The 27394-nt window shown below is 44.5% G+C and overlaps 1 protein-coding gene across 1 annotated transcript in view; it reads left to right on the top strand.

Moving 5' to 3' along the window:
- Nucleotides 1-27091, top strand: part of LOC115149290 (rabphilin-3A-like) — a 40044-nt gene extending 12953 nt beyond the window's left edge. Inside the window, exons 3-17 of the mRNA XM_029692015.1 lie at nucleotides 7139-7282; nucleotides 7549-7678; nucleotides 9649-9732; nucleotides 10613-10868; nucleotides 11017-11229; nucleotides 11425-11589; nucleotides 19179-19258; nucleotides 19677-19751; nucleotides 20211-20320; nucleotides 21003-21129; nucleotides 21716-21772; nucleotides 24563-24711; nucleotides 24859-24940; nucleotides 25077-25173; nucleotides 25374-27091. Coding sequence (XP_029547875.1) covers nucleotides 7152-7282; nucleotides 7549-7678; nucleotides 9649-9732; nucleotides 10613-10868; nucleotides 11017-11229; nucleotides 11425-11589; nucleotides 19179-19258; nucleotides 19677-19751; nucleotides 20211-20320; nucleotides 21003-21129; nucleotides 21716-21772; nucleotides 24563-24711; nucleotides 24859-24940; nucleotides 25077-25173; nucleotides 25374-25510 — 1893 coding nt within the window. The 5' untranslated portion in view covers nucleotides 7139-7151 and the 3' untranslated portion in view covers nucleotides 25511-27091. The remainder of the gene's footprint in view (nucleotides 1-7138; nucleotides 7283-7548; nucleotides 7679-9648; nucleotides 9733-10612; nucleotides 10869-11016; nucleotides 11230-11424; nucleotides 11590-19178; nucleotides 19259-19676; nucleotides 19752-20210; nucleotides 20321-21002; nucleotides 21130-21715; nucleotides 21773-24562; nucleotides 24712-24858; nucleotides 24941-25076; nucleotides 25174-25373) is intronic.
- Nucleotides 27092-27394: the final 303 nt, after the last annotated feature.

Below are 27394 nucleotides of genomic sequence, written 5' to 3'. Positions count from 1 at the left end.
AGTAAACCCTAGACACTGTCGTGTGTGAAAATCCCAGGAGGCCTGCCGTTTCTGAGATACTGGAATCAGTGTGCCTGGTACCAATGATCATACCACGCTCAAAGTTGCTTAGGGCACTCGTTTTGCCCATTCTAACGTTCAATCGAACAGTAACTGAATGTCTCGATGCCTGTCTGCCTGCTTTATATAGCAAGCCACAGCCACGTGAACAGGGTGGTGTACCTAATAAACTGGCCATTGAGTGTACATACACTGACTATACAAAACATTAAAAACACCTGCTCTTTCCATGACATAGACTGACCATATTAATCTAGGTAAAAGCTATGATCCCTTATTGATGCCACTTGTTAAATCCAATTCAATCAGTGTAGATGAAGGGGAGGAAACTGGTTAAAGAATCATTTTTAAGCCTTGAAACAATTGAGACATGGCTTGTGTATGTGTGCCATTCAGAGGGTGAATGAGCAAGACAAAAACTGTAAGTGCCTTTGGACGGTATAAGGTAGTAGCTTACCAGGCACACCGGTGTGTGTCAAGGGGGGGTTTCAGCTCAATTTTAGGTTGGTGTTCCTAATTTTTGGTAGACGTAGTGTATATCACAGGAGGCTGGTGAGGGGAGTACAGCTCATAATAATGGCTGGAATGGAGTGAATGGAATGGTAACAACCACATGGAAACCATGTGTTTGACACCATTCCATTTATTCTGTTCCAACCATTACTATGAGCCCGTCCTCCCCAATTAAAGTGCCACCTGTGATATAGTACTAGTCAAAAGTTTGGACACACCTACTCATTCAAGGGATTTTCTTTATTTTTACTATTTTCTACATTGTAGAATAATAGTGAAGACATCAAAACTATGAAATAACACATACGGAATCATGTAGTAACCAAAAAAGTGTTATATATTTTATATTTGAGGTTCTTCAATGTAGCCACCGTTTGCCTTGATGACAGCTCTGCACACTCTTGGCGTTCTCTCAACCAGCTTCATGAGGTAGTCACCTGGAATGCATTTCAATTGACAGGTGTGCCTTGTTAAAAGTTAATTTGTGGAATTTCTTTTCCTTCTTAATGTGTTTGTAGCCAATCAGTTGTGTTGTGACAAAGTAGGGTGGTATACAGAAGATAGCCCTATTTGGTAAAATACCAAATCCATATTATGGCAAGAACAGCTCAAATAAGCAAAGAGAAACAACATTCCATCATTACTTTAAGACTTGAAGGTCAGTCAATCCAGAAAATGTCAAGAACTTTGAACGTTTCTTCAAGTACAGTCGCAAAAACCATCAAGCGCTATGATGAAACTGGCTCTCATAAGGACCGCCACAGGAAAGGAAGAGCCAGAGTTACCTCTGCTGCAGAGGATACATTCATTAGAGTTAACTGCACCTCAGATTGCAGCCCAAATAAATGCTTCACAGATTTCAAGTAATAGACACATCTTAACATCAAATGTTCAGAGGAGACTACGTGAATCAGGCCTTCAAGAAACTACTACTAAAGGACACCAATAAAAAGAAGAGACTTGCTTGGGCCAAGAAACACGAGCAATGGACATTAGACTGGTGGAAATCTGTCCTTTGGTCTGATGAGTCCAGATTTGAGATTTTTGGTTCCAACCGCCCTGTGTTTGTGAGACGCAGAGTAAGTCAACGGATGATCTCCGCATGTGTGGTTCCCACCATGAAGCATGGAGGAGGAGGTATGATGGTGTGGGGGTGCTTTGCTGGTGACACTGTCAGTGATTTATTTAGAATTCAAGGCCCACTTAACCACCATGGCTAACACAGCATTCTGCAGAGATACGCCATCCCATCTGGTTTGCGATTAGTGGAACTATAATTGGTTTTTCAACAGGACAATGACCCACACACACACACCTCCAGGCTGTGTAAGGGCTATTTTACCAAGAAGGAGAGCGATAGAGTGCTGCATCAGATGACCTGGCCTCCACAATCCCCCAACCTCAACCCAATTGAGATTGTTTGGGATGAGTTGGACCGCAGAGTGAAGGAAAAGCAGCGAACAAGTGCTCAGCATATGTGTGGGAACTGTCATGCCCTGATCTGTTTCACCTGTCCTCGTGCTTGTCTCCACCCCCTCCAGGTGGCGCTTATTATCCCCGGTGTATTTATCCCTGTGTTTCCTGTTTCTCTGTGCCAGTTCGTCTTGTTTGTCAAGTCAAGCAGTGTTTTTGTGTCTCAGCTCTTGCTTTTCCCAGTCTCTCTTTTCTCGCCCTCCTGGTTTTGACCCTTGCTGTCCTGACTCTGAGCCCGCCTGCCTGACCACTCTGCCTCCCCCTGACCTCGAGCCTGCCTATTGTCTTGTACCGTTTGGACTCTGACCTGGTTATTGAACCCCTGCCTGTCCTGACCTCGAGCCTGCCTATCGCCTGGTACTGTTTGGACCTGGTTTATGAACTTTTGCCTGTACCCGACCTGCCTTTTGCCTACCCCTCTTGTTATAATAAATATCAGAGCTCAACCATCTGCCTCCTGTGTCTGCATTTGGGTCTCACCTTGTGCCCTTATAGGAACTCCTTCAAGGCTGTTGGAAAAGCATTCCTCATGAAGCTGGTTGAGAGAATGCCAAGAGTGTGCAAAGCTGTCATCAAGCTACTTTGAAGAATCTCAAATATAAAATATATTTGGATTTGTTTAACACTTTTTTGGTTACTACATGATTCCATATGTGTTCTTTCATAGTTATAATGTCTTCACTACTTTTCTACAATGTAGAAAATTGTAAAAATAAACAAAAACTCTTGAATGAGTAGGTGTGTCCAAACTTTTGAATGTAACTGTATGTATAAACCAGAGATTTTTCGGAAGCTGTTGGGATTCTTCAGGCATTGGAAAATCCATTGAATTAGAACTGATTGGAGTGGGAATACCCCTCCTGCTAATTCTAATTCTATGAATGCAGCATTCCCTGCTTGATAGAACGACAGTCTCATCTCAAATTATGTAGAAAATGATGAATAACTGCAGCTGTTTATGCATGAAATCATACATTCTCCAAATTATGACATGGAATGGAGTTTGATGTCCTATTTCCACGACATTTGTCTATGAATTCTAATGTGAGATGTAAAGAAACGAGAGACACACAGGACGATGACACTGGTATGACACACACACACACACACACACACACACACACACACACACACACACACACACACACACACACACACACACACACCAGGGAACAGCACACACTATCTTGTAGACATAAAAGGCTTCAATGTGCAGCTGGACTGCAGTTCCCTGGGCTGTGTGTGTGTGTGTGTGTGTGCTTTTCCCTGGGCCAGTGAAAGTGTCAGTCAGTAGAGATGCATGGTGACAGGTCCTCTTTCTCAGCTCTCTGTGTGTGGGTGTTGTGTGTCCAGGGGGAGGTGTGCTGATATGTGTGTGTGTGTGTGTGTGTGAGTGTTTGTATGTCTGTGACAGCAGCTGCAGAGGCCTGCAGTGGACAGACAGACACACATACACCACACAGCACACAGCATGTTGTTTAAAAACCACCTGGCTCTTTAATCTCCTAATCAGACTCAAACCAGATGTGAACTGAAAACTGTTTTTGTTTTGTTATGTTTGGAAAGGGAGAAAAATCTAACTTTCTGTACAGTTTTCATTCTCCTTCCACAGACGAAATAATTTTCTACTGTCAACAAGCACACACACACCAGTCCCTGTTTCACCCAGCCATGTTATTAGAAAAGTGTGAGTCAAACAGAAGTCTTTCTGGTGACAAGTGTCCTTTGAGTGGGTCAGCAGAGAAGAGGTGTAGATTGAAGAGTTCCCATCAACCCTCAGGGCACACACACACACACACACACACACACACACACACACACACACACACACACACACACACACACACACACACACACACACACACACAGTTGTTTTTAATATCATGTTTACTTTCAGGTTCTCCAACATTCTTACTTCCTTTAGTCACAGGACTGGCTTTGATCTCAGCCCCGTTAGTCCTGCACACTGTCTGTATGTGTGTGTGTGTGTGTGTGTGCATGCGTGCGTGCGTGCGTGCAAGTGTTTATATGCAAACCACTCAGAGCAAACTCATTTCACGTTGGTGTGTACGTGTGTTTGTTCAGCTTTGGGTGGGAGATTTTACATGTGAAGCAGCTGATGAGAGGGAGGGAGAGGTCGAGAGGAGGAGAGGAGGGGAGAGGAGAGGAGAGGGGTTGAATGAGCCACTATGTAGCTGGAGGTGAGTATATAACCATGGTAGTATGATAGTGTGTGTCAGGGTAGGAGGGTGTCAGTGAAGCTGATGTAATATTGTGTGTGTTCTGTACACGGAGATACTGTGGGCAGAGCTCACCTCTATAGAACATGGTCTGTAATCCTTGTAACCATGTCAAGGGGAACTTGTCATATTGTTCATGAGATATCAAGCCATTCGAAGGCTGCCACCACAGATATTACAAAATATACGAATCTCTTCTTCTCTCCATCTGCACCATTCTATGGTTGTAGACTGATGTCATACAGTGTGTGTGTGTGCGTGTAAGTGTGTGTGTGTGTGTCTGTGATGATGAGTGATGACACATGGGGTGAGAGTGTCACGCCATTCTTGAACATTCCGTATCTCCCTGACCCCTCCCCTGACTTCGCCCCCTCAACCCACCAATGTCACACAAGCACACGCATGCATGCACACACACACGATGACAGCAATCAGTCATGTTGCCATGCCGCCGGCTGTCACAGCAACCCCTGACATTTCCAATCATCAGGGAGAGAACATTTGTGACAGTACAGAAAGAATAGAGAGGAGAGAGGGGGAGGAGAGAAAGATGGAGGGGAGAGAATGAGTAAGAAAGAGAGAGAGAAAGTGAGAAACACACATCAGAATCAAGTCAACCGTTGCGTCTGGAGTGATCTGTACTCAGGGTTCAATACTGCTGTGCATTACTCAGGGTTCAATAACCTGCTACCAGGAACTGAAAATGCCTCTAGATGTTTTCACTGAACAAGGAACAGAGGCACACATCATTATCATCGGCTAGATTAGAGCACTGTGAAGTAGAATATCTACAGCAGTGTATCCTTTAGGTCAGTGTATTTCAGTGTTTGCTGCGGGTCACCAGGATCAGGGTTGAGACAGACAGGACTGATGCATCTGTAGCGAGTTAAGTTCACTCCACAGCTAGCTTGAAATGTCGCCGATGGAGCTAACTAATTGGTACTTTTGTATAGCTCAATCAGTTGGTACCCTGTCAAGGAGGACGTTCACGTGTGTCTGCGAGCAGAGGTTCCCTGGTTTGAGCCCGGTATGGGGATAGTGACCCTGATCCTGGTGACCCGCAGCAAACACTATAATACACTGATTTGAAAATGGTGTCTTGAGGAAAAACTCTGAATAAAAACAACAATGGCTCTTGGTTCATAGAATATTATGACCTCATAACTGAAAGATAAGACTCTCAGGAACACGTATGTCTTCTGTTTCCCTGTACAATGCCCACAAAGCCTCATTAGAACAGATTGGAGTGGACAAGACCAGGCGCTAAATCAGGGCGGCATTTTCTGAGCTAAACTGACCAAGACGCACCTCCAACAACAACACATAAAAAAAACCTCACAGAATTCTGCCTAAAAACAATGTCAATTTCTCTCAACCAGTGGCATATGGGCTTTTTAGGTGAGAGCTGATGCCGCCCTGTGATAAGCAGTGCCCACTTTGTCTAAGGCAGGGGCACTAAATATTTTGCTTGTCCATTCCCAGCGCACCTCTCCAGGTTCCAGGTTCTGTTGGAGAGACGCATTGCTGCGGCAATCCACCAATGTTCCGTCCAAAAAATGTATCTAACATAAATCATGTAGCAGATATAGGATATGGTAGAAATATGTGGCCTCCTGAGTGGCGCAGTGGTCTGAGACACTGCATCGCAGTGCTAGCTGTGTCACTAGATATCCCTGAGTCCAGGCTCTGTCGCAGCCGGCTGCAACCGGGAGACCCATGGGGCGGCGCACAATTGTCCCAGCATCATCCGGGTTAGGGGAGAGTTTGGCCGGCAGGGATGTTCTTGTCCCATCGCACACTAGCAACTCCTGTGGCGGGCCGGGCGCAGTGCACGCCGACACGGTCGCCAGGTGTACAGTGTTTCCTCCAACACATTGGTGCGGCTGGCTTCCGGGTTAAGCGAGCAGTGGCTGGGTAGTGGTTCGGAGGACGCACGGCTCTCGACCTTCGCCTCTCCCGAGTCCAGCGATGGGACAAGACTGTAACTACCAATTGGATACCACGAAATTGGGGAGAAAAAGGGGTATAAGAAAATAAAATAAATGTCTATGTGGTCTGTTCTGTAGCCTAGAGAATGGAGATAAAATGGATGACAATGTAATCATGCAGGATTCTCCCATCAAATGGCCTCACCTACAGTAAATGGCGCTCAATCAAATAAAACATTTACTGTCATGTTATCAGACAACGTATCCTAAAAACAGGACAGGTCAAAGTAGAATGGACACTATGGAATGGACCATAACAACTGTTGGCCAGGAGTTCCACCCCATTGTCATGATCAGTGGTTTCAAATTTGTATCCATAATTTTTTTGGGGCAAGCTGATTATAGCAAAAAATAACATACTTCTACATTTCCCACTGTGATAACTCCTGATAAAGTTGGGTAGCTGATATTCAGAGCCTAAATAGCCACATTGATTAGTCACAGGAATCAGGACTAATAAAGCCAGTCCAATGGCCTGTTTTACAAACAGTGGGCCTACCACATGGATGGGCATTCATAACATTCCATTGCGGCGACATGGTAGGCTACACCACAGTAAACATGAGCCGACGTCTTTTGGACGTCTTTTTTTGGTGTTTTATAAACAGTAGGATTAACACATAGATGGGCATTCATAAAACAATTTAACAGGCAGTACTGTAGGCTACACCTCAGTAAACACGGACCGACACCGAAGCCTTTTGGACATCTTCTTTTTGGTGCAGTCCGGACTGGTTTTGATTTCCACATCCACGGACATTGGTTTTTGGTCTGGTCTGGACCAAATCTGATGTTAAGTACTGTTGACCGGCAAATTCTACCGGTGTGTCCGTTCCTTAAGTGTGTCCCTGCTCCGTCTGTCAGGTCAGTCAGCAGGATGTACCAGCATGGTGGAGGTCATGGAGGAGGTTCTCAGGAGGTGGCGCTAACAGACGAAGAGAAGGAGATCATCAACAGTGTTCTGGCTCGGGCTGAGACCATAGAGGCCATGGAGCAGGAGAGGATCGGGTGAGACAGACAGAGAGAGAGCGAGGAACGAGAACGAGAGAGAAATAGAAAACTGTGTGTGCATCCGTGTGTGTGTATGTATGTATGTGTGTATGTATACTGTGTGATCTCTCCTCTCTAGGCGGTTGGCGACCTGTCTGGACAGTCTGTGTCCTTTGTGTGTGTGTGTGTGTGTGTGTGTGTGTGTGTGTGTGTGTGTGTGTGTGTGTGTGTGTGTGTGTGTGTGTGTGTGTGTGTGTGTGTGTGTGTGTGTGTGTGTACTGCAGGCGTTTTGCCACTAGGTTGGACAGTATGAAGAAGACGGCGTGTGGAGATGGTCAGTCTCGTTGTCTGCTGTGTGGAGAGACGTTTGGACAGCAGGGAGTCACCTCTGTACTCTGTTCCCACTGCAAGAAGGTAACAAACACACCTACCTACAGAGACTACTACAACACATTGACTGGGTAAACTACTGTAACTCCTGTATCTCTTGTAACTCCTATATCTCCTGTAACTCCTGTATCTCCTGTAACGCCCGTATCTCCTGTAACTCCTATATCTCCTGTAACTGCTGGATCTCCTGTAACTCTATTATCTCCTGAAACTCCCGTATCTCCTGTAATTCCTATATCTCCTGTAACTCCTATATCTCCTGTAACTCCTATATCTCCTGTAACTCCTATATCTCCTGAAACTCCTGTATCTCCTGTAATTCCTATATCTCCTGTAACTCCTATATCTCCTGTAACTTCTATATCTCCTGTATCTCCTGTAACTCCTATATCTCCTGTATCTCCTGTAACCCCCGTATCTCCTGTAACTCCTATATCTCCTGGATCTCCTGTAACTCCTATATCTCCTGTAACTCCTGGATCTCCTGTAACACCCGTATCTCCTGTAACTCCTATATCTCCTGTAACTCCTGTATCTCCTGTAACGCCAGTATCTTCTGTAACTCCTATATCTCCTGTAACTCCTGTAACCAGTGGTGGAAAAAGTACCAAATGTTCATACTTGAGTAAAAGTAAAGATACCTTAAAAGAAAATGACTCAAGTAAAAGTGAAGTCACCCAGTAAAACACTACTTGAGTAAAAGTCTAAAAGTATTTAGTTTTAAATATACTTAAGTACCAAAAGTTGGCCTCCTGAGTGGGGCAGTGGTCTAAGGCACTGCCTTGCAGTACTAGCTGGGCCACTAGAGTCCAGGCTCTGTCGCAGCCGGCCGCGACTGGGAGACCCATGGGGCGGCGCACAATTGGCCCAGCATCGTCCGGGTTAGGGGAGGGTTTGGCCGGCAGGGATGTCCTTGTCCCATCGCGCACTAGCGACTCCTGTGTCGGGCCGGGCGCATTGCACGCTGACACGGTCGCCAGGTGTACGGTGTTTCCTCCAACACATTGGTGCGGCTGGCTTCCGGGTTAAGCGGGCATTGTGTCAAGAAGCAGTGTGGCTTGGTTGGGTTGTGTTTTGGAGGACGCACGGCTCTCGACCTTCGCCTCTCCCGAGTCCATACGGGAGTTGCAGCGATGAGACAAGACTGTAACTACTGATTGGATACCACGAAGTTGGGGAGAAAAAGGGGTAAAAAATAAACAAATTAATAATAATAAGTATCAAAAGTAAATGTAATTGCTAAAATATACTTAACTATAAAAGGTAAAAGTATAAATCATTTTAAATTCCTTATATTAACCAAACCAGATGGCACCATTTTCTTGTTTTTTAAACGGATAGCCAAGGGCACACTCCAACACTCAGAAATCCTTTACAAATGAAGCATGTGTGTTTAGTGAGTCCGCCAGATCAGAGACAGTAGGGATGACCAGGGATGTTCTCTTGATAAGTGTTTGAATTAGAAAATGTTCCTGTCCTGCTAAGCATTCAAAATGTAACAAGTACTTTTGGGTGTCAGGGAAAATGTATTTAGTAAAAAGTACATCATTTTATTTAAGAATGTAGTGAAGTAAAAGTAAAATATATAAATAGTAAAGTTAAGTACAGATACCCAAAACAACTACTTAAGTAGTACTTTAAAGTATTTTTACTTAAGTACTTTACACCACTGCCTGTAACTCCTGCATCTCATGTAACTCATGTAACTCATGTAACTCATGTAACTCATGTAACTCATTATTTTGTTACTTTCTTTTGTTCTACTTTCTAGTTCTTGTTACTTAGAGATGATCCTGTCTGTACATTCACTACATGAACTGTAAAATTGTGTGTGTACCTGCACTGCCTCAAGAGACCTGTGTGTGTGTGTGTGTGTGTGTGTGTGTGTGTGTGTGTGTGTGTGTGTGTGTGTGTGTGTGTGTGTGTGTGTGTGTTTGTGTGTGTGCGTGCGTGCGTGCGTGCGTGTGTGTGTGTGTGTGTGTTTCTGCCTCCAGCACATGTGCAGTAAGTGTGGGATTCAGAACAGCCGTTGGTCATCTCCAGTGTGGGTCTGTAGGATCTGCAGTGAACATCAAGAGGTGAGGTGGAAAGAGAGAGAGAGGAAAGAGAGAGAGAGGAAAGAGAGGGAGAGGAAAGAGAGGGAGAGGAAAGAGAGAGAGAGGAAAGAGAGAGAGAGGAAAGAGAGGGAGAGGAAAGAGAGGGAGAGGAAAGAGAGAGAGAGGAAAGAGAGAGAGGAAAGAGAGGGAGAGGAAAGAGAGAGAGAGGAGAGGCGTGAGGGGCAGAAGGGGAGGAGACAAGGGGAGAGTGATGAGGGGAGGAAAGAAGGGGTGGAGAGACAGTCAGTAGCTTTAATCATTTTAATAATAATTCTCATTACCCTCTAATTATCCTCCATTGAATATTCCCTCTTATGAGAAACGATTGTGGTTGTTTGTCCCTTCAGAATCTAAATGGAGAGACAGATGGAGAGAGAAGGGGAGAGAGAGGAAGATAAGGGGTAGAAGAGAGAGAAGGAGGAAGATAAGGGGTAAAAGAGCGAGAAGGGGGGAGAGAGGAAGAGAGAGAAGGGGGGAGAGAGGAAGATAAGGGGTAAAAGAGAGAGAAGGGGGGAGAGAGGAAGAGAGAGAAGGGGGGAGAGAGGAAGAGAGTGAAGGGGTAGACAAGAGAGAAGGAGGGAGATGAGGGTTCAGCTGGTTCAGTCACTACGTTTCAGACCCTTTAATTAAATAGTCCTACTTGTCAATCAATGTACGATAACTCATCTGCTAAGCACGCTACCCCCCCTCCATCTCATTTTCTGTCTCTCTCCATCTCATTTTCTCTCTCTTTCCATCTAATTCTCTCCCTCTCCATCTCTCTCTCGCTGTCTCTCCCGCAATCTCTCTCTCACTCTTTCTCTACATCTCTTCCATCTCTCTCTCTTTCTCTGTGTCTCTCCATCTCTCTTTCTATGTCTAGATGTTGAAGCGTTCTGGAGCATGGTTCTTTAAGGGCCAACCCCAGCAAGTCCTCCCTGCTCCCCTGCCCATCTCCAGGCCCAGAGGGACAGGTACAGAGAGCCCCCGTACCCAGCCCCCTACCCATGCCCATCACCAGCCCAGTGCCCAGCCCTATTCCCGTACCCAGCCCAGCTACCAGCCAGACCCTGGTGCAGAAGACTACACAGAGCGACAGGAGCAGCAGGATAACTACTACTCCAACATACAAAGCCAAGGTGAGTAGTGGAAACAAGCAGTTCCATTTCACTACTAGTTAGACTTGTATGAGAGGTAAAAGCAAAAGCTTTTAGTTTGTCTCAGATGTTGGGTATCGAGGGCATATATATTTTAAAATGTCATCTTCCTCTCTTTGTCTTGTCTCAGAGCCCACTGATGAGCCCCCGTACTCCAGATCAGAGCAACAGGACCCAGAGGGCTATAGCTCTGCTCAGACACTAGGGGGCGTTGCTGAGGCCCAGGTTAGCCCTGCCGTGGAGGAGGACGTGGTGAAGATGGAAAGACAGTTAGGCTCCAGACCTCCCACAGCCAGGGGAAGAGAGAACCCACCAGCTCCAGCTGACACAGTCACAGCACAGGGTATGATTAAAGGGACAGTTCACCCAAATTACAAAATTACATCTGTGTTGCCTTACTCCCTCTGAAAGCAGTCAATGGATATGAAGAAACAACTTTGGTTTTGTTAACCTACCAATTTCCACCAACGACTAACTTGCATAATCCCTTCTACTTTGAAATTGAGACTGGCTAGATATCTGTATTTCTCTTCTTCAGCCCCTGCACCACAGAAGAGCAGATACCCACAGCAGAGAGAGGAGAGAGCGCCACCTCTAGTCAGGGAGGAGAAACCCACTCCTGCCCCCAAACCCAGCCCGGCACCACGCACAGGCCCCGCTCCCAACGAAGACAATGACAACGAATACGACTCTGATGAATCCAGTAAGTGAGTGTGTGTGTGTTTGGTTTTACTATCCTTGTGGGGACCAGATAGTAAAACAAGGTGAATTCGGACAAGTGGGGAATGTCCCCACAAGGAAAAAGGCTATTTTAGGCTTAGAGGTTTGGTTAAGGGTTAAAATGATGGTTAGGGTTAGAATTAGGGTGAGGGATTTGGGACTAAGGTCTAAGGTTAGGTTTAGGGGTTAGAGGTTACAACACATCCGCCATGCTGACCCTCAACACGGTGGTCCATAAGGGGTGCGTGCATAGTCCCCTCCTGTACTCCCTGTTCAGCCACGAATGTGTGGCCGTGCACGACTTCTACACCATCATTAAGTTTGCTGACGACACAATGGTGGTTGGCTTGATCACGGATGACGAGCCTATAGGGAGGAGGTCAGCGACGAGGCAGTGTGGTACCAGGACAACAACCTCTCCCTCAACGTCAGCAAGACAAGGGAGCTGATCGTGGACTACAGGAAACAGAGGGCCGAGCACACCCCCATTCACATTGATGTGGCTGAAGTGGAGCGGGTCGAGAGATTCACGTTCCTAGGTGTCCACATCACTAAGGTCCTATCATAGTCCCCACACAACAACACAGAAAACGCATTTTCCCAGTCAGGAGGCAGAAAAGATTCGGCATGGGCCCTCAGATCCTCAAAAAGTTCTACAGCTGCACCTTTGAGAGCTGCACCACTGCTTGGTATGGCAACTGCAAGGCACCCGACCGCAAGGTGCTACAGAGAGTGCTGAGTATGGCCCAGTACATCACTGGGGCTGAGCTCCCTGCCATCCATGACCTCTATACCAGGCGGTGTCAGTGGAAGGACCTAAAAATTGTCAAAGACTCCAGCCACCCAAGTCATAGACTGTTCTCTCTGCTGCCACATGGCAATCGATAATTTCAATAAGCATTTTTCTATGGCTGGCCATGCTTTCCACCTGGCTACCCCTACCCCGGCCAACATCTCAGCACCCCCTGCAGCAACTTGCCCACCCCTCCCCCCCTGATTCTCCTTCACTCAAATCCAGACAGCTGATGTTCTGAAAGAGCTGCAAAATCTGGATCCCTACCAATCAGCTGGGCGAGACAATCTGGACCCTCTCTTTCTAAAATTATCCACAGAAATTGTTGCAACACCTATTACTATTCAACCTCTCTTTCGTATCGTCTGAGATCCCCAAAGATTGGAAAGCTGCTGCGGTCATCCCCCTCTTCAAAGGGCGAGACACTCTAGACCCAAACTGTTATAGACCTGTATCCATCCTGCCCTGCCTTTCTAAAATCTTCGAAAACCAAGTTAACAAACAGATCACCGACCATTTCGAATCCCACCGTACCTTCTCCACTCTGCAATCTGGTTTCCGAGCTGGTCATGGGTGCACCTCAGCCACGCTCAAGGTCCTAAACGATATCATAACCGCCATCCATAAAAGACAATACTGTGCAGCCGTCTTCATCGACCTGGCCAAGGCTTTTGACTGTCAATCATCGCATTCTTATCAACAGACTCAATAGCCTTGGCTTCTCAAATGACTGCCTCGCCTGGTTCACCAACTATTTCTCAGATATAGTTCAGTGTGTCAAATCGGAGTGCCTGTTGTCCGGACCTCTGGCAGTCTCTATGGGGGTGCCACAGGGTTCAATTCTCAGGCCGACTCTTTTCTCTGTATACATCAATGATGTCGCACTTGCTGCTGGTGATTCTCTGATCCACCTCTACGCAGACGACACCATTTTGTATACATCTGGCCCTTCTTTGGACACCGTGGTAACAAACCTCCAAACGAGCTTCAACGCCATACAACACTCCTTCCGTTGCTTCCAACTACTTTTAAATGCTAGTAAAACTAAATGCCTGCTCTTCAACCGATCGCTGCCCGCACCCTCCCGCCCGACTAGCATCACTACTCTGGGCGGTTCTGATCTAGAATATGTGGACAACTACAAGTACCTAGGTGTCTGGTTAGACTGTAAACTCTCCTTCCAGACTCACATAAAGCATCTCCAATCCAAAATTAAATCTAGAATCGACTTTCTATTTCGCAACAAAGCCTCCTTCCAAACATACCCTCATAAAACTGACTATCCTACCGATCCTTGACTTCGGCGATGTCATTTACAAAATAGCCCCCAACACTCTACTCAGCAAACTGGATGTAGTCATCACAGTGCCATCCGTTTTGTCACCAAAGCCCCATATACTACCCACCACTGCGACCTGTATGCTCTCGTTGGCTGGCCCTCACTACATATCCGTCGCCAAACCCACTGGCTCCAGGTCATCTATACGTCTTTGCTAGGTAAAGCCCCGCCTTATCTCAGCTCACTGGTCACCATAGAAACACCCACCCGTAGCACACGCTCCAGCAGATATATTGCACTGGTCATCCCCAAAGCCAGCACTTCCTTTGGCCGCCTTTCCTTTCAGTTCTCTGCTGCCAATGACTGGAAAAATCTCTGAAGCTGGAGTCTTATATCTCCCTCTCTAACTTTAAGATTCAGCTGTCACAGCAGCTTACCGATTACTGTACCTGTACACAGCCCATCTGTAAATAGCACACCCAACTACCTCATCCACATATTATTACTTACCCTCTTGCTCTTTTGCACCCCAGTATTTCTACTTGCACATCATCATCTGCGCATCTATCACTCCAGTATTAATGCTAAATTGTAATTATTTCGCCTGTATGGATTATTTACTGCCTACCTCCCTACTCTTCTACATTTGCACACACTGTACATAGATTTTTCTATTGTGTTATTGACTGTACGTTTGTTTATGTGTAACTCTGTGTTGTTGTTTTTGTCGCACTACTTTGATTTATCTTGGCCAGGTCGCAGTTGTAAATTAGAAATTGTTCTCAACTGGCCAACCTGGTTAAATAAAGGTGAAATAAATTTAAAAAACCAAAAAGCGGTATCGATGCACCAAGTATGGAACCAACAGGACACTGAACAGCTTCTACCCACAAGCCATAAGACTGCTAAAGCATTGACCCTTTTGTCCTAACTCTTTTGACACATCACATACGCTGCTACTACTATTTATTATATAACCTGTTGCCTAGTCACTTTGCCCCGACCTACAGTGCATTCGGAAAGTATTCAGATCCCTTGACTTTTCCACATTTTGTTACGTTACAGCCTTATTCTATAAAATGGATTTAAAAAAATGTCCCTTCATCAATCTACACACAATACCCCATGATGACAATGTAAAAACAATGTTTTAATTTTTTTTTGCAAATGTGTAAAAACAAAATGGAAATATCACATTTACAGTTGAAGTGGGAAGTTTACATACACTTAATGACTCCACTCCACTTAACTAACTATAGTTTTGGCAAGTCAGTTAGGACGTCTACTTTGTGCATGACACAAGTCATTTTTCCAACAATTGTTTACAGACAGATTATTTCACTTATAATTCACTGTATCACAATTACAGTGGGTTAGAAGTTTACATACACTAAGTTGACTGTGCCTTTAAACAGCTGGGAAAATTCCAGAAAATGATGTCATGGCTTTAGAAGCTTCTGATAGGCTAATTGACATCATTTGAGTCAATTGGAGGTGTACCTGTGGATGTATTTCAAGGCCTACCTTCAAACTCAGTGCCTCTTTGCTTGACATCATGGGGAAATCAAAAGAAATCAGCCAAGACCTCAGAAAACTAATTGTAGACATCCACAAGTCTGGTTCAACCTTGGGAGCAATTTCCAAATGCCTGAAGGTACCACGTTCATCTGTACAAACAATAGCACGCAAGTATAAACACCATGGGACCACGCAGCCGTCATACCGCTCAGGAAGGAGACGTGTTCTGTCTCCTAGAGATTAACGTACTTTGGTGCGAAAAGTGCAAATCAATCCCAGAACTACAGCAAAGGACCTTGTGAAGACACTGGAGGAAACAGGTACAAAAATATCTATATCCACAGTAAAATGAGTCCTATATCGACATAACTTGAAAGGCCACTCAGCAAGGAAAAAGCCACTATTCCAAAACTGGCATAAAAAAGCCAGACTGCGCATGGGGACAAAGATCGTACTTTTTGGAGAAATGTCCTCTGGTCTGATGAAACAAAAATATAACTGTTTGGCCATAATGACCATCGTTATGTTTGGAGGAAAAAGGGGGACGCTTGCAAGCCGAAGAACACCATCCCAACCATGAAGCACGGAGGTGGCAGCATCATGTTGTGGGGGTGCTTTGCTGCAGGAGGGACTGGTGCACTTCACAAAATAGATGGCATCATGAGGATGGAAAATTATGTGGATATACTGAAGCAACATCTCAAGACATCAGTCAGGAAGTTAAAGCTTGGTTGCAAATGAGTCTTCCAAATGGACAATGACCCCAAGCATACTTCCAAAGTTGTGGCAAAATGGCTTAAGGACAACAAAGTCAAGGTATTAGCCATCACAAAGCCCTGACCTCAATCCTATAGAAAATTTGTGGGCAGAACTGAAAAACCGTGTGCGAGCAAGGAGGCCTACAAACCTGATTCAGTTACACCAGCTCTGTCAGGAGGAATGGGCCAAAATTCACTCAACTTATTGTGGGAAGCTTGTGGAAGGCTACCTGAAACATTTGACCCAAGTTAAACAATTTAAAGGCAATTCTGCCAAATACTAATTGAGTGTATGTAAACTTCTGACCCACTGGGGGTGTGATTAAATAAATAAATGCTGAAATAAATCATTCTCTCTACTATTATTCTGACATTTCACATTCTTAAATTAAAGTGGTGATCCTAACTGACCCAAGACAGGGAATTTTTACTAGGATTAAATGTTAGGAATTGTGAAAAAACTGAGTTTAAATGTATTTGGCTAAGGTGTGCAGTAAGGGAAAAAAGTATTTCATCCCCTGCTGATTTTGTACGTTTGCCCACTGACAAAGAAATGATCAGTCTATAATTTTAATGGTAGGTTTATTTGAACAGTAAGAGACAGAATAACAACAGAAAAATCCAGAAAAACGCATGTCAAAAATGTTATAAATTGATTTGCTTTTTAATGAGGGAAATAGGTATTAGACCCCCTCTCAATCAGAAAGATTTCTGTCTCCCAGGTGTCTTTTATACAGGTAACGAGCTGAGATTAGGAGCACACTCTTAAAGGGAGTGCTCCTAATCTCAGCTTGTTACCTGTATAAAAGACACCTGTCCACAGAAGCAATCAATCAATCAGATTCCAAACTCTCCACCATGGCCAAGACCAAAGAGCTCTCCAAGGATATCAGGGACAAGATTGTAGACCTACACAAGGCTGGAATGGGCTACAAGACCATCGTCAAGCAGCTTGGTGAGAAGGTGACAACAGTTGGTGCGATTATTCGCAAATTGAAGAAACACAAAATAACTGTCAATCTCCCTCGGCCTGGAGCTCCATGCAAGATCTCACCTCGTGGAGTTGCAATGATCATGAGAACGGGGAGGAATCAGCCCAGAACTACACGGGAGGATCTTGTCAATGATCTCAAGGCAGCTGGGACCATAGTCAACAAGAAAACAATTGGTAACACACTACGCCGTGAAGGACTGAAATCCTGCAGTGCCCGCAAGGTCCCCCTGCTCAAGGAAGCACATATACATGCCCGTCTGAAGATTGCCAATGAACATCTGAATGATTCAGAGGACAACTGGGTGAAAGTGTTGTGGTCAGATGAGACCAAAATGGAGCTCTTTGGCATCAACTTAACTCGCCGTGTTTTGAGGAGGAATGCTGCCTATGACCCCAAGAACAGCATCCCTACCGTCAAACATGGAGGTGGAAGCATTATGTTTTGGGGGTGTTTTTCTGCTAAGGGGACAGGACAACTTCACCGCATCTAAGGGACGATGGACGGGGCCATGTACTGTCAAATCTTGGGTGAGAACCTCCTTCCCTCAGCCAGGGCATTGAAAATGGGTCGTGGATGGGTATTCCAGCATGACAATGACCCAAAACACACGGCCAAGGCAACAAAGGAGTGGCTCAAGAAGAAGCACATTAAGGTCCTGGAGTGGCCTAGCCAGTCTCCAGACCTTAATCCCATAGAAAATCTGTGGAGGGAGCTGAAGGTTTGAGTTGCCAAACGTCAGCCTCAAAACCTTAATGACTTGGAGAAGATCTGCAAAGAGGAGTGGGACAAAATCCCTCCTGAGATGTGTGCAAACCTGGTGGCCAACTACAAGAAACGTCTGACCTCTGTTATTGCCAACAAGGGTTTTGCCACCAAGTACTAAGTCATGTTTTGCAGAGGGGTCAAATGCTTATTTCCCTCATTAAAATGCAAATAATTTTATAACATTTTTGACATGCGTTTTTCTGGATTTTTGTTGTTGTTATTCTGTCTCTCACTGTTCAAATAAACCTACCATTAAAATTATAGACTGATCATTTCTTTGTCAGTGGGCAAACGTACAAAATCAGCAGGGGATAAAATACTTTTTTCCCTCACTGTATATAAACTTCCGACTTCAACTGTAGGTATTCAGACCCTTTCCTCAGTACTTTGTTGAAGCATCTTTGGCAGCAATTACAGCCTTGCGTCTTCTTGGGTATGATGCTACAAGGCACAGCTGTATTTGGGGAGTGTCTCCCATTCTTCTCTGCAGATCCTCTCAAGGTCTGTCAGGTTGGATGGGGAGCGTCGCTGCACAGCTATTTTCAGGTCTCTCCAGAGATGTTCGATTGGATTCAAGTCCGGGCTCTGGCTTGGCCACTCAAGGGCATTCAGAGACCTGTGCTTAGGGTCGTTGTCCTGTAGGAAGGTGAACCTTCACCCCAGTCTGAGGTCATGAGCACTCTGGAGCAGGTTTTCATCAAGGATCTCTCTGTACTGCTCTGTTCATCTTTCTCTCATCCTGATTAGTTTCCCAGTCACTGCTGCTGAAAAGCATCCCCACATTATGATGCTGCCACCACCATGCTTCACCGTAGGGATGGTGCCAGCTTTCCTCTAGACGTGACGCTTGGCATTCAGGCCAAAGAGTTCAATCTTGATTTCATCAGACCAGAGAATCTTGTTTCTCATGGTCTGAGAGTCCTTTAGGTTGCCTTTTGGCAAACTTCAAGTGGGCTGTCATGTGCCTTTTACTGGGGAGTGGCTTCCGTCTGGCCACTCTACTACCATAAAGGCCTGATTGGAGTGCTGCAAAGATGGTTGTCTTCTGGAAGTTTCTCCCATCTCCACAGAGGAACTCTGGAGCTCTGTCAGAGTGACCATCGGGTTCTTGGTCACCTGCCTGACCTCCCCTGATTACTCAGTTTGGCCAGGCAGCCAGCTCTAGCAAGAGTTTTGGTGGTTCCAAACTTCTTCCATTTAAGAATGATGGAGGCCATTGTGTTCTTTGGGACCGTCAATGCTGCAGACATTTTTTGGTACCGTTCCCCAGATCTGTGCCTCGACACAATCCTGTCTCAGAGCTCTAAGGACAATTCCTTTGCGTAGAACAACCAAAAATACACGTGTTCTAATGTACCCACACTCTCCCTCTCTCTGTGGTTCTGTTATTCCCTCTCCCTATCTCTTTGTTGGTAGCAGAACCAATCTGACTTTCTTTTGTCATTATTCTGTTCTGTCCATCAGCCACGCTGGGGTTGCTGGAGTTCATTCTGCATTATGAACCGGGGAACAACACGCTGCACTGCAACATAGTCAAAGCCAAGGTAAAAACACACATACGACACGGTGTATACATCTACAGTACCAGTCAAAATTCTGGACACACCCACTCATTCCAGGGTTTTTTCATTATTTTTACTATTTTCTACATTGTAGAATAATAGTGAAGACATCAAAACTATGAAATAACACATATGGAATCATGTAGTAACACAAAAAAGTGTTACATAAAATATACATATATTTTATATTTGAGATTCTTCAAAATAGCCACCCTTTGCCTTGATGACATCTTGCTCTCGCTTTCTCTCCCTCTCCCTCTCTCTCTCCCTCTCTCAAATTCAAATTCAAGCTGCTTTATTGGCATGAAAAACATTGTGTCAATATTGCCAAAGCAATAATAATCTCTCTCTCTCTCCCTCTCTCCCTCTCTCCCTCTCTCTCTCTCTCTCTTTCTCACAGGGTTTAAAGCCGATGGACTCTAACGGACTAGCAGACCCCTACGTCAAGCTGCACCTCTTACCTGGAGCCAGTAAGGTAACTTCAACACTTCTGGTTTCCTATAATCTTGTCTTTGTGTTGTAGCCCTGGTTTGATGTATTTTTTATTGAGATAGGACAGTGAAGAAGAGACAGGAAAACTAGGAGAGTTTGCATGTTAGAAGGGCATGGGTCGAATTCGAACCCAATGCCGGCTCTGGTAGCTTAGGCTGTACATCTGTGCTTGGATCTTTAACCTCTGGACCACACAGTAGGCCTGTACTCCTGCTTCCTGTTGACACAGACGTTCCCCTGGTGAAGTAATCATGTACTGTATATCTATTAATCTTCTCTCCACAGTCTAACTGTTAGACAGTCTAAAAGTTGAACAAACTTTGCACTAAGTGAAAATAAGAAAAATCTTTCCCTCTCTCTGTCTCTCTCCATCTATCTCCCTTCGTCTCCTGCTCTATTTCTTCCCCTGTCTCCCCCCTCCCCCTCTCCCCGTTTCCTCCAGTCTAACAAGCTGCGTACTAAGACCCTGAAGGGCACTCTGAACCCAGTGTGGAATGAGACTCTGGTGTACCATGGTATCACTGATGACGACATGCAGCGCAAAACACTACGGTAAATACAGCCTCAACCATACCACTACTGGATATACTGTATGAGTGACCCACTGGGCCATCTGAAATGACTCGGAAATGATTCCATTTCAAATGAAAGGAAAATGTTTACATTGATATTGGCCCAGTTTTGTTCAGTGGCTCTCCATTTAAATCAGTACGATTTCCCAGAGCTAAAGGGAAAGAGGAGAATAAAAACTGTTCTGTGATGCAAGAAGAGAGTAAGAGAATAAAACTCCTCTTCCTGGGCCTCCCGAGTGGCGCAGCGGTCGTCACTACAGCCAGCGACGTCACTACAGCCTGGGGTTCGATCCCAGGCTGTGTCACAACCGGCCGTGACCAGGAGTCCCATAGGGTGGCGCACAATTGGCCCAGCGTTGTCTGGGTTAGGAGAGGGTTTGGCCGGGGGGGCTTTCCTTGGCTCATCGCGCTCTAGCGACTCCTTGTGGAGGGCCGGGCGCCTGCAAGCTGTCGTCAGTTGAACAGTGTTTCCTCCGACACATTGGTGCAGCTGGTTTCTGGGTTAAGTGAGCAGGTGTTAAGAAGCATGACTCGACTTTCACCTCTCCCAAGCCCGTTGCAGCGATGAGACAAGATCGCAATTGGATATCACGAAATTGGGGAGAAAAAGGGGGTAAAATTACAAAATAATAAGAGATTAAAACTCCTCTTCCTGCTTCCAGGCTGTCGGTAAGTGATATGGACAAGTTTGGACACAATGAGTTCATAGGAGAGACGCGTGTTGCTCTGAAGAAACTCAAAGCCAACCAGATGAAGAACTACAGTGTGTGTCTAGAGAGGGTGGTCCAGGTAGGAAATACAACAGTGTGTGTCTAGAGAGGGTGGTTCAGGTAGGAACTACAACAGTGTGTGTCTAGAGAGGGTGGTCCAGGTAGGAACTACAACAGTGTGTGTCTAGAGAGGGTGGTCCAGGTAGGAACTACAACAGTGTGTGTCTAGAAAGGGTGGTCCAGGTAGGAACTACAACAGTGTGTGTCTAGAGAGGGTGGTCCAGGTAGGAACTACAACAGTGTGTGTCTAGAGAGGGTGGTCCAGGTAGGAACTACAACAGTGTGTGTCTAGAGAGGGTGGTCCAGGTAGGAACTACAACAGTGTGTGTCTAGAAAGGGTGGTCCAGGTAGGAACTACAACAGTGTGTGTCTAGAGAGGGTGGTCCAGGTAGGAACTACAACAGTGTGTGTCTAGAGAGGGTGGTCCAGGTAGGAACTACAACAGTGTGTGTCTAGAGAGGGGGGTCCAGGTAGGAACTACAACAGTGTGTGTCCATGAGTGCATGCATGTCTGGAGACGGTTGTCTAACCACTTGTGCATTGGGGATCCAACTGTTATAATACTGATAGAAGTGATCTCACCCCCATGCCTCCTCCTGTCCCAGGTGAAGAAGGCAGGCACAGGAGGCTCAGTCCGGGGCATGGCTCTCTACGAGGAGGAGGTAAGACTCACCTGAGACAGGATTCACACCTGACACAGTACTCAGGGTTTACACTTGACATTCATACCTAAGATTTACACCTGAATGCATAGTCACTTTACCCCTACCTACATGTACAGTCGTGGCCAAAAGTTTTGAGAATTACACAAATGTTAATTTTCACAAAGTCTGCTGCCTCAGTTTGTATGATGGCAATTTGCATATACTCCAGAATGTTATGAAGAGTGATCAGATGAATTGCAATTAATTGCAAAGTCCCTCTTTGCCATGCAAATGCACTGAATCCCCCAAAAACATTTCCACTGCATTTCAGCCCTGCCACAAAAGGACCAGCTGACATCATGTCAGTGATTCTCTCGTTAACACAGGTGTGAGTGTTGACGAGGACAAGGCTGGAGATCACTCTGTCATGCTGATTGAGTTCGAATAACAGACTGTAAGCTTCAAAGGAGGGTGGTGCTTGGAATCATTGTTCTTCCTCTGTCAATCATGGTTACCTGCAAGGAAACACGTGCCGTCATCATTGCTTTGGACAAAAAGGGCTTCACAGGCAAGGATATTGCTGCCAGTAAGATTGCACCTAAATCAACCATTTATCGGATCATCAAGAACTTCAAGGAGAGCGGTTCAATTGTTGTGAAGAAGGCTTCAGGGCGCCCAAGAAAGTCCAGCAAGCGCCAGGACTGTCTCCTAAAGTTGATTCAGCTGCGGGATTGGGGCACCACCAGTACAGAGCTTCCTCAGGTATGGCAGCAGGCAGGTGTGAGTGCATCTGCACGCACAGTAAGGCGAAGACTTTTGGAGGATGGCCTGGTGTCAAGAAGGGCAGCAAAGAAGCCACTTCTCTCCAGGAAAAACATCAGGGACAGACTGATATTCTGCAAAAGGTACAGGGATTGGACTGCTGAGGACTGGGGTAAAGTCATTTTCTCTGATGAATCCCCTTTCCGATTGTTTGGGGCATCTGGAAAAAAGCTTGTCCGGAGAAGACAAGGTGAGCGCTACCATCAGTCCTGTGTCATGTCAACAATAAAGCATCCTGAGACCATTCATGTGTGGGGTTGCTTCTCAGCCAAGGGAGTGGGCTCACTCACAATTTTGCCTAAGAACACAGCCATGAATAAAGAATGGTACCAACGCATCCTCCGAGAGCAACTTCTCCCAACCATCCAGGAACAGTTGGTGACGAACAATGCCTTTTCCAGCATGATGGAGCACCTTGCCATAAGGCAAAAGTGATAACTAAGTGGCTCGGGGAACAAAACATCGATATTTTGGGTCCATGGCCAGGAAACTCCCCAGACCTCAATCCTATTGAGAACTTGTGGTCAATCCTCAAGAGGCGGGTGGACAAACAAAAACCCACAAATTCTGACCAACTCCAAGAATTGATTATGCAAGAATGGGCTGCCATCAGTCAGGATGTGGCCCAGAAGTTAATTGACAGCATGCTAGGGCAGATTGCAGAGGTCTTGAAAAAGAAGGGTCAACACTGCAAATATTGACTCTTTGCATCAACTTCATGTAATTGTCAATAAAAGCCTTTGACACTTATGACATGCTTATAATTATACTTCAGTATTCCATAGTAACATCTGACAAAAATATCTAAAGACACTGAAGCAGCAAACTTTGTGAAAATTAAGATTTGTGTCATTCTCAAAACTTTTGGCCACGACTGTACAAATTACCTCGACTAACCTGTATCCCTGCACATTGACTCAGTACTGGTACCCCCTTTTAATAGCCTCATTATTGGTATTTTATTGTGTTACTTTTTTTTAATACATTTTTTACTTTTGTTTATTTAGTAAATATTTTCTTAACTATATTTTCTTAAAACTGCATTGTTGGTTATATAAGGGCTTGTAAGTAAGCATTTCACAGTAAAGTCTACACTTGTTGTATTCGGCGCATGTGACAAATAAAATGTGATTTGATTTGATTTTGACACTCAGGGTTTACACTTGATGTTCACACCTGACACAGTACTCAGGATTTACACTTGACGTTCACACCTAAGATCTACACCTGACACAGTACTCAGGGTTTACACTTGACGTTCACACCTAAGATCTACACCTGACACAGTACTCAGGGTTTACACTTGACGTTCACACCTAAGATCTACACCTGACACAGTACTCAGGGTTTACACTTGACGTTCACACCTAAGATCTACACCTGACACAGTACTCAGGGTTTACACTTGACGTTCACACATAAGATAGTAGCTGAATTCTGATGTCATCTGCATGATTTATTTCTTTCCATTCTTGACACACATGGGAAACTGTTGAGCATGAAAAATCCAGTAACGTTGCAGTTCTTGACACAAACTGGTGCACCTGGCACCTACTACCATACCCTGTTCAAAGGCACTTAAGTATGTTGTCTTGCCTATTCACCCTCTGAATGGCACACATACACAATCCATGTCTCAATTGTCTCAAGGCTTAAAAATAATTCTTTAACCTGTCTCCTCCCTTTTATCTATACTGATTGAAGTGGATTTAACAGGTGACATCAATAAGGGATCATAGCTTTCACCTGGATTCACCTGGTCAGTCTATGTCATGGAAATAGTAGGTGTTCTTAATGTTTTGTCCACTCAGTGTACATGACTGATCAGGTGAATAAATGACCAGTAGCAGAGAGATTATATCTATACATACTGTACATAACCGTCTTTGATATGTAAATCTCTATGGGGAAATTCTTATGGTAGTGGATGTAAATGCACTTGTAAACCTTTTTGTGTGTGTGTTCATGCCTGCGTGTGTCCTACAGGTAAAGGAGGATGAAGCAGAGGAGAGGGGTCGTATCCTGATCTCTCTAACCTACAGCACCCAGAAGGGTCGTCTGATAGTGGGAGTGGTGCGCTGTGCTCACCTGGCAGCTATGGACTCTAATGGATACTCAGACCCCTTCGTCAAGATGTACATGTTCTAACATACCTCTCAACATGACTGATTATGTTTCTTCTCTCTAATAGCTCCTTTTCCTACAGCAGTAAAATATTGATGGATGGATGAATTGATTGATTGGTTTATTGATTGATTCTTTCCTGTGATTGTGACCTGCAGCTGCCTGAAACCAGACATGGGGAAGAAAGCCAAGAACAAGACCCAGATCAAGAAGAAGACCCTCAACCCAGAGTTCAATGAGGTTAGTGTCCCCTCCATATCTGTCTCTAACAACACCATTTCAGGATCAAGGCCATTGTTTTATTAATACAGAGTCTAATGGCAGTCTGTGTCTATGCACTGAGAAATGGAGTCTGATGGCTGAAGTTGTGTTGCAGGAGTTTAGCTATGAGATCAAACATGGTGAGCTGGCCAAGAAGAGCCTGGACATCTCCGTTTGGGACTATGACATGGGAACATCCAACGATTTCATTGGTGAGTTGGGACTATAACATGGGCACACCCAGCGTTTTTCATTGGTGAGTTGAGAAATCCAACAATTTAATTGGTGAGTTCAGTTGAGATGGCATAATGAATGTACTTGTAGTTACTGATTTTTATATTTAACAAACAATATTGTGCAGTTTTTAAGCCGTCTTCAAAATAATATATTTAAAAACCTTATCTCCCTCCAGGAGGATGCCAGCTGGGCATCACAGCCAAGGGGGAGTGTCTAAAGCACTGGTACGAATGTCTCAAGAACAAAGACAAGAAGATCGAGCGCTGGCACGTCCTCCTAAATGACAACACCGTCAAAGACACAGACGACTGAGAGACGACCTCGTCCTCCTCCTCCCTTGTCTTCCTCCCATTTCCTCCTCCTCCTCCCTCCTAAATAGCGGTTTCTAATTTCCTCTTAAATATAATATTTTGTCTTCCAATTGTTTTCAAATGTATTTCAATTGTAAAGTATTTTTGTCTGTTTTTTTCGTTATGTGTCGGAACCCAGGAAGACAAGCTGTCTCCATTGGCGTCGGCAAATGGGATCCTAATAAAATCACAAATCATAATCTAGGTCTTCCTACTTTCAGTAATGTGAACCTGAATTAGCAGCAAATTAAGGCTCTCACACTTTTTACAACTTCATGCGTCTTGTGCAGACAGAATGCTTATTGGATTCATGTACTTATCAACACAGTGTTTACAGTGAAACAAAAAGAAACTGCAACAGAATATCTCCCGTATTTCAAGCATGCTTTACTGCTTCTGGGGGAAAATGATCTCTTTCACTTATCTCTAAAACCTGGAAACCGGATTTCAATAAACAGGGTGCTGAAGTATGTTGTTAAACAATGCGTTGTTACACCATCCTTACCTATCTCAGTCTCAACGCAAGGAATTCCCCTCCTCTCTTACCATAGACATGATATAGATTACATCATATAGATTGCATCATTGTCTTTGACCCCCACCCTGGATTTTGCTGTACAGTGTTATGACGTGGTCATAATCTGTGTTCTATACTTCAATACTGTGATGTTATGACACAGTCATACAGATGTAGGATCTTAATTGTATCACTCTTTTGTTGCTGAGAATTTTTCTGCTATGCAGTAGTGTAGAGTTTTAAAATGGCTTCTAAAGTTTGTAATTTCCCCTTTGAAATTTCAGACTTGATTTGCTCTAATGGAAAATGTATCAATCTCTACAAAATGTCCATTAATTATAATCCACATAATAATTCACATTTCCTGTTGCTGCAGGATTATTTTCCTGCTGTAGCAAATTGACTCAAATTAAATTCCTACATCTGTAATCTGTTTTTTATACTTCTATACTGTGACTGCTTGGCACTAGTGTTTGTGCTGCCAAAGGATATGATCTTCACTTGTACTACTGTATGTACCTACAGTTTGTTAAAAGGAGCATGTGTTGGATGTTACGGAACATATGTTGATGTTATTTATGAATGAAGATATTTACATAGTATTAGCTGTTTAGGTTGATAACGTGTCATGTGTTATTGAAGCATTGGCTCATCTAAGAACCATGGGATATCTTAGAAACGTGGAACGCTGATGTTGATCTCTTTTTTCGCTCCCTCTCACTTTCTTTCTCTCTCCCTCTCCCTCTCTCGCACTCGCTCTCTCTCATAGAGCAAAGCGTTACTCCAAGCCTGCTGAAAAAATGATCAGACAATGCTGTAGACATGGGCATATTCCACTGCACTGCATCTTCCTGTGACAGATAACAAATGCACACAAAATACATGCTGAGCGTGAGCCCTGTCTTGGTCATATGACGTGCATTGACCTGTAGTAGGTTTGATTGCTCGAAATTATCAAATGTGAAATGATCTGTGATAGCTTATGTTAAATGATAATGCAAAGTAAAATTAAATATTCAACTTTAAGATGTGTTGATATTTACTTTGAATAAGAATTGTATTTTCAAGTGTAGTATAAAGTTGTGGATGTTTTGTAGATACATATGTACACATTATGTATTTGCCTTCTGCCACTGTTATCAGTTGTGGGAGAAGCATGCAAATGGTTAATGCACAGTGGTGTAAAGTACTTAAGTAAAAATACTTTAAAGTACTACTTAAGTAGTTTTTTGGGGTATCTGTACCTTACTTTACTATGTATATTTTTGACAACTTGTACTTTTACTTCACTACATTCCTAAAGAAAATAGTGTACTTTTTACGCCATCC

Source organism: Salmo trutta, chromosome 15, assembly GCF_901001165.1.
Source record: "Salmo trutta chromosome 15, fSalTru1.1, whole genome shotgun sequence".
Taxonomy (NCBI): Eukaryota; Metazoa; Chordata; class Actinopteri; order Salmoniformes; family Salmonidae; genus Salmo; species Salmo trutta.
The sequence above is the reverse complement of the archived record's forward strand: the minus strand, read 5'-3'. Positions and strand labels throughout refer to the sequence as shown.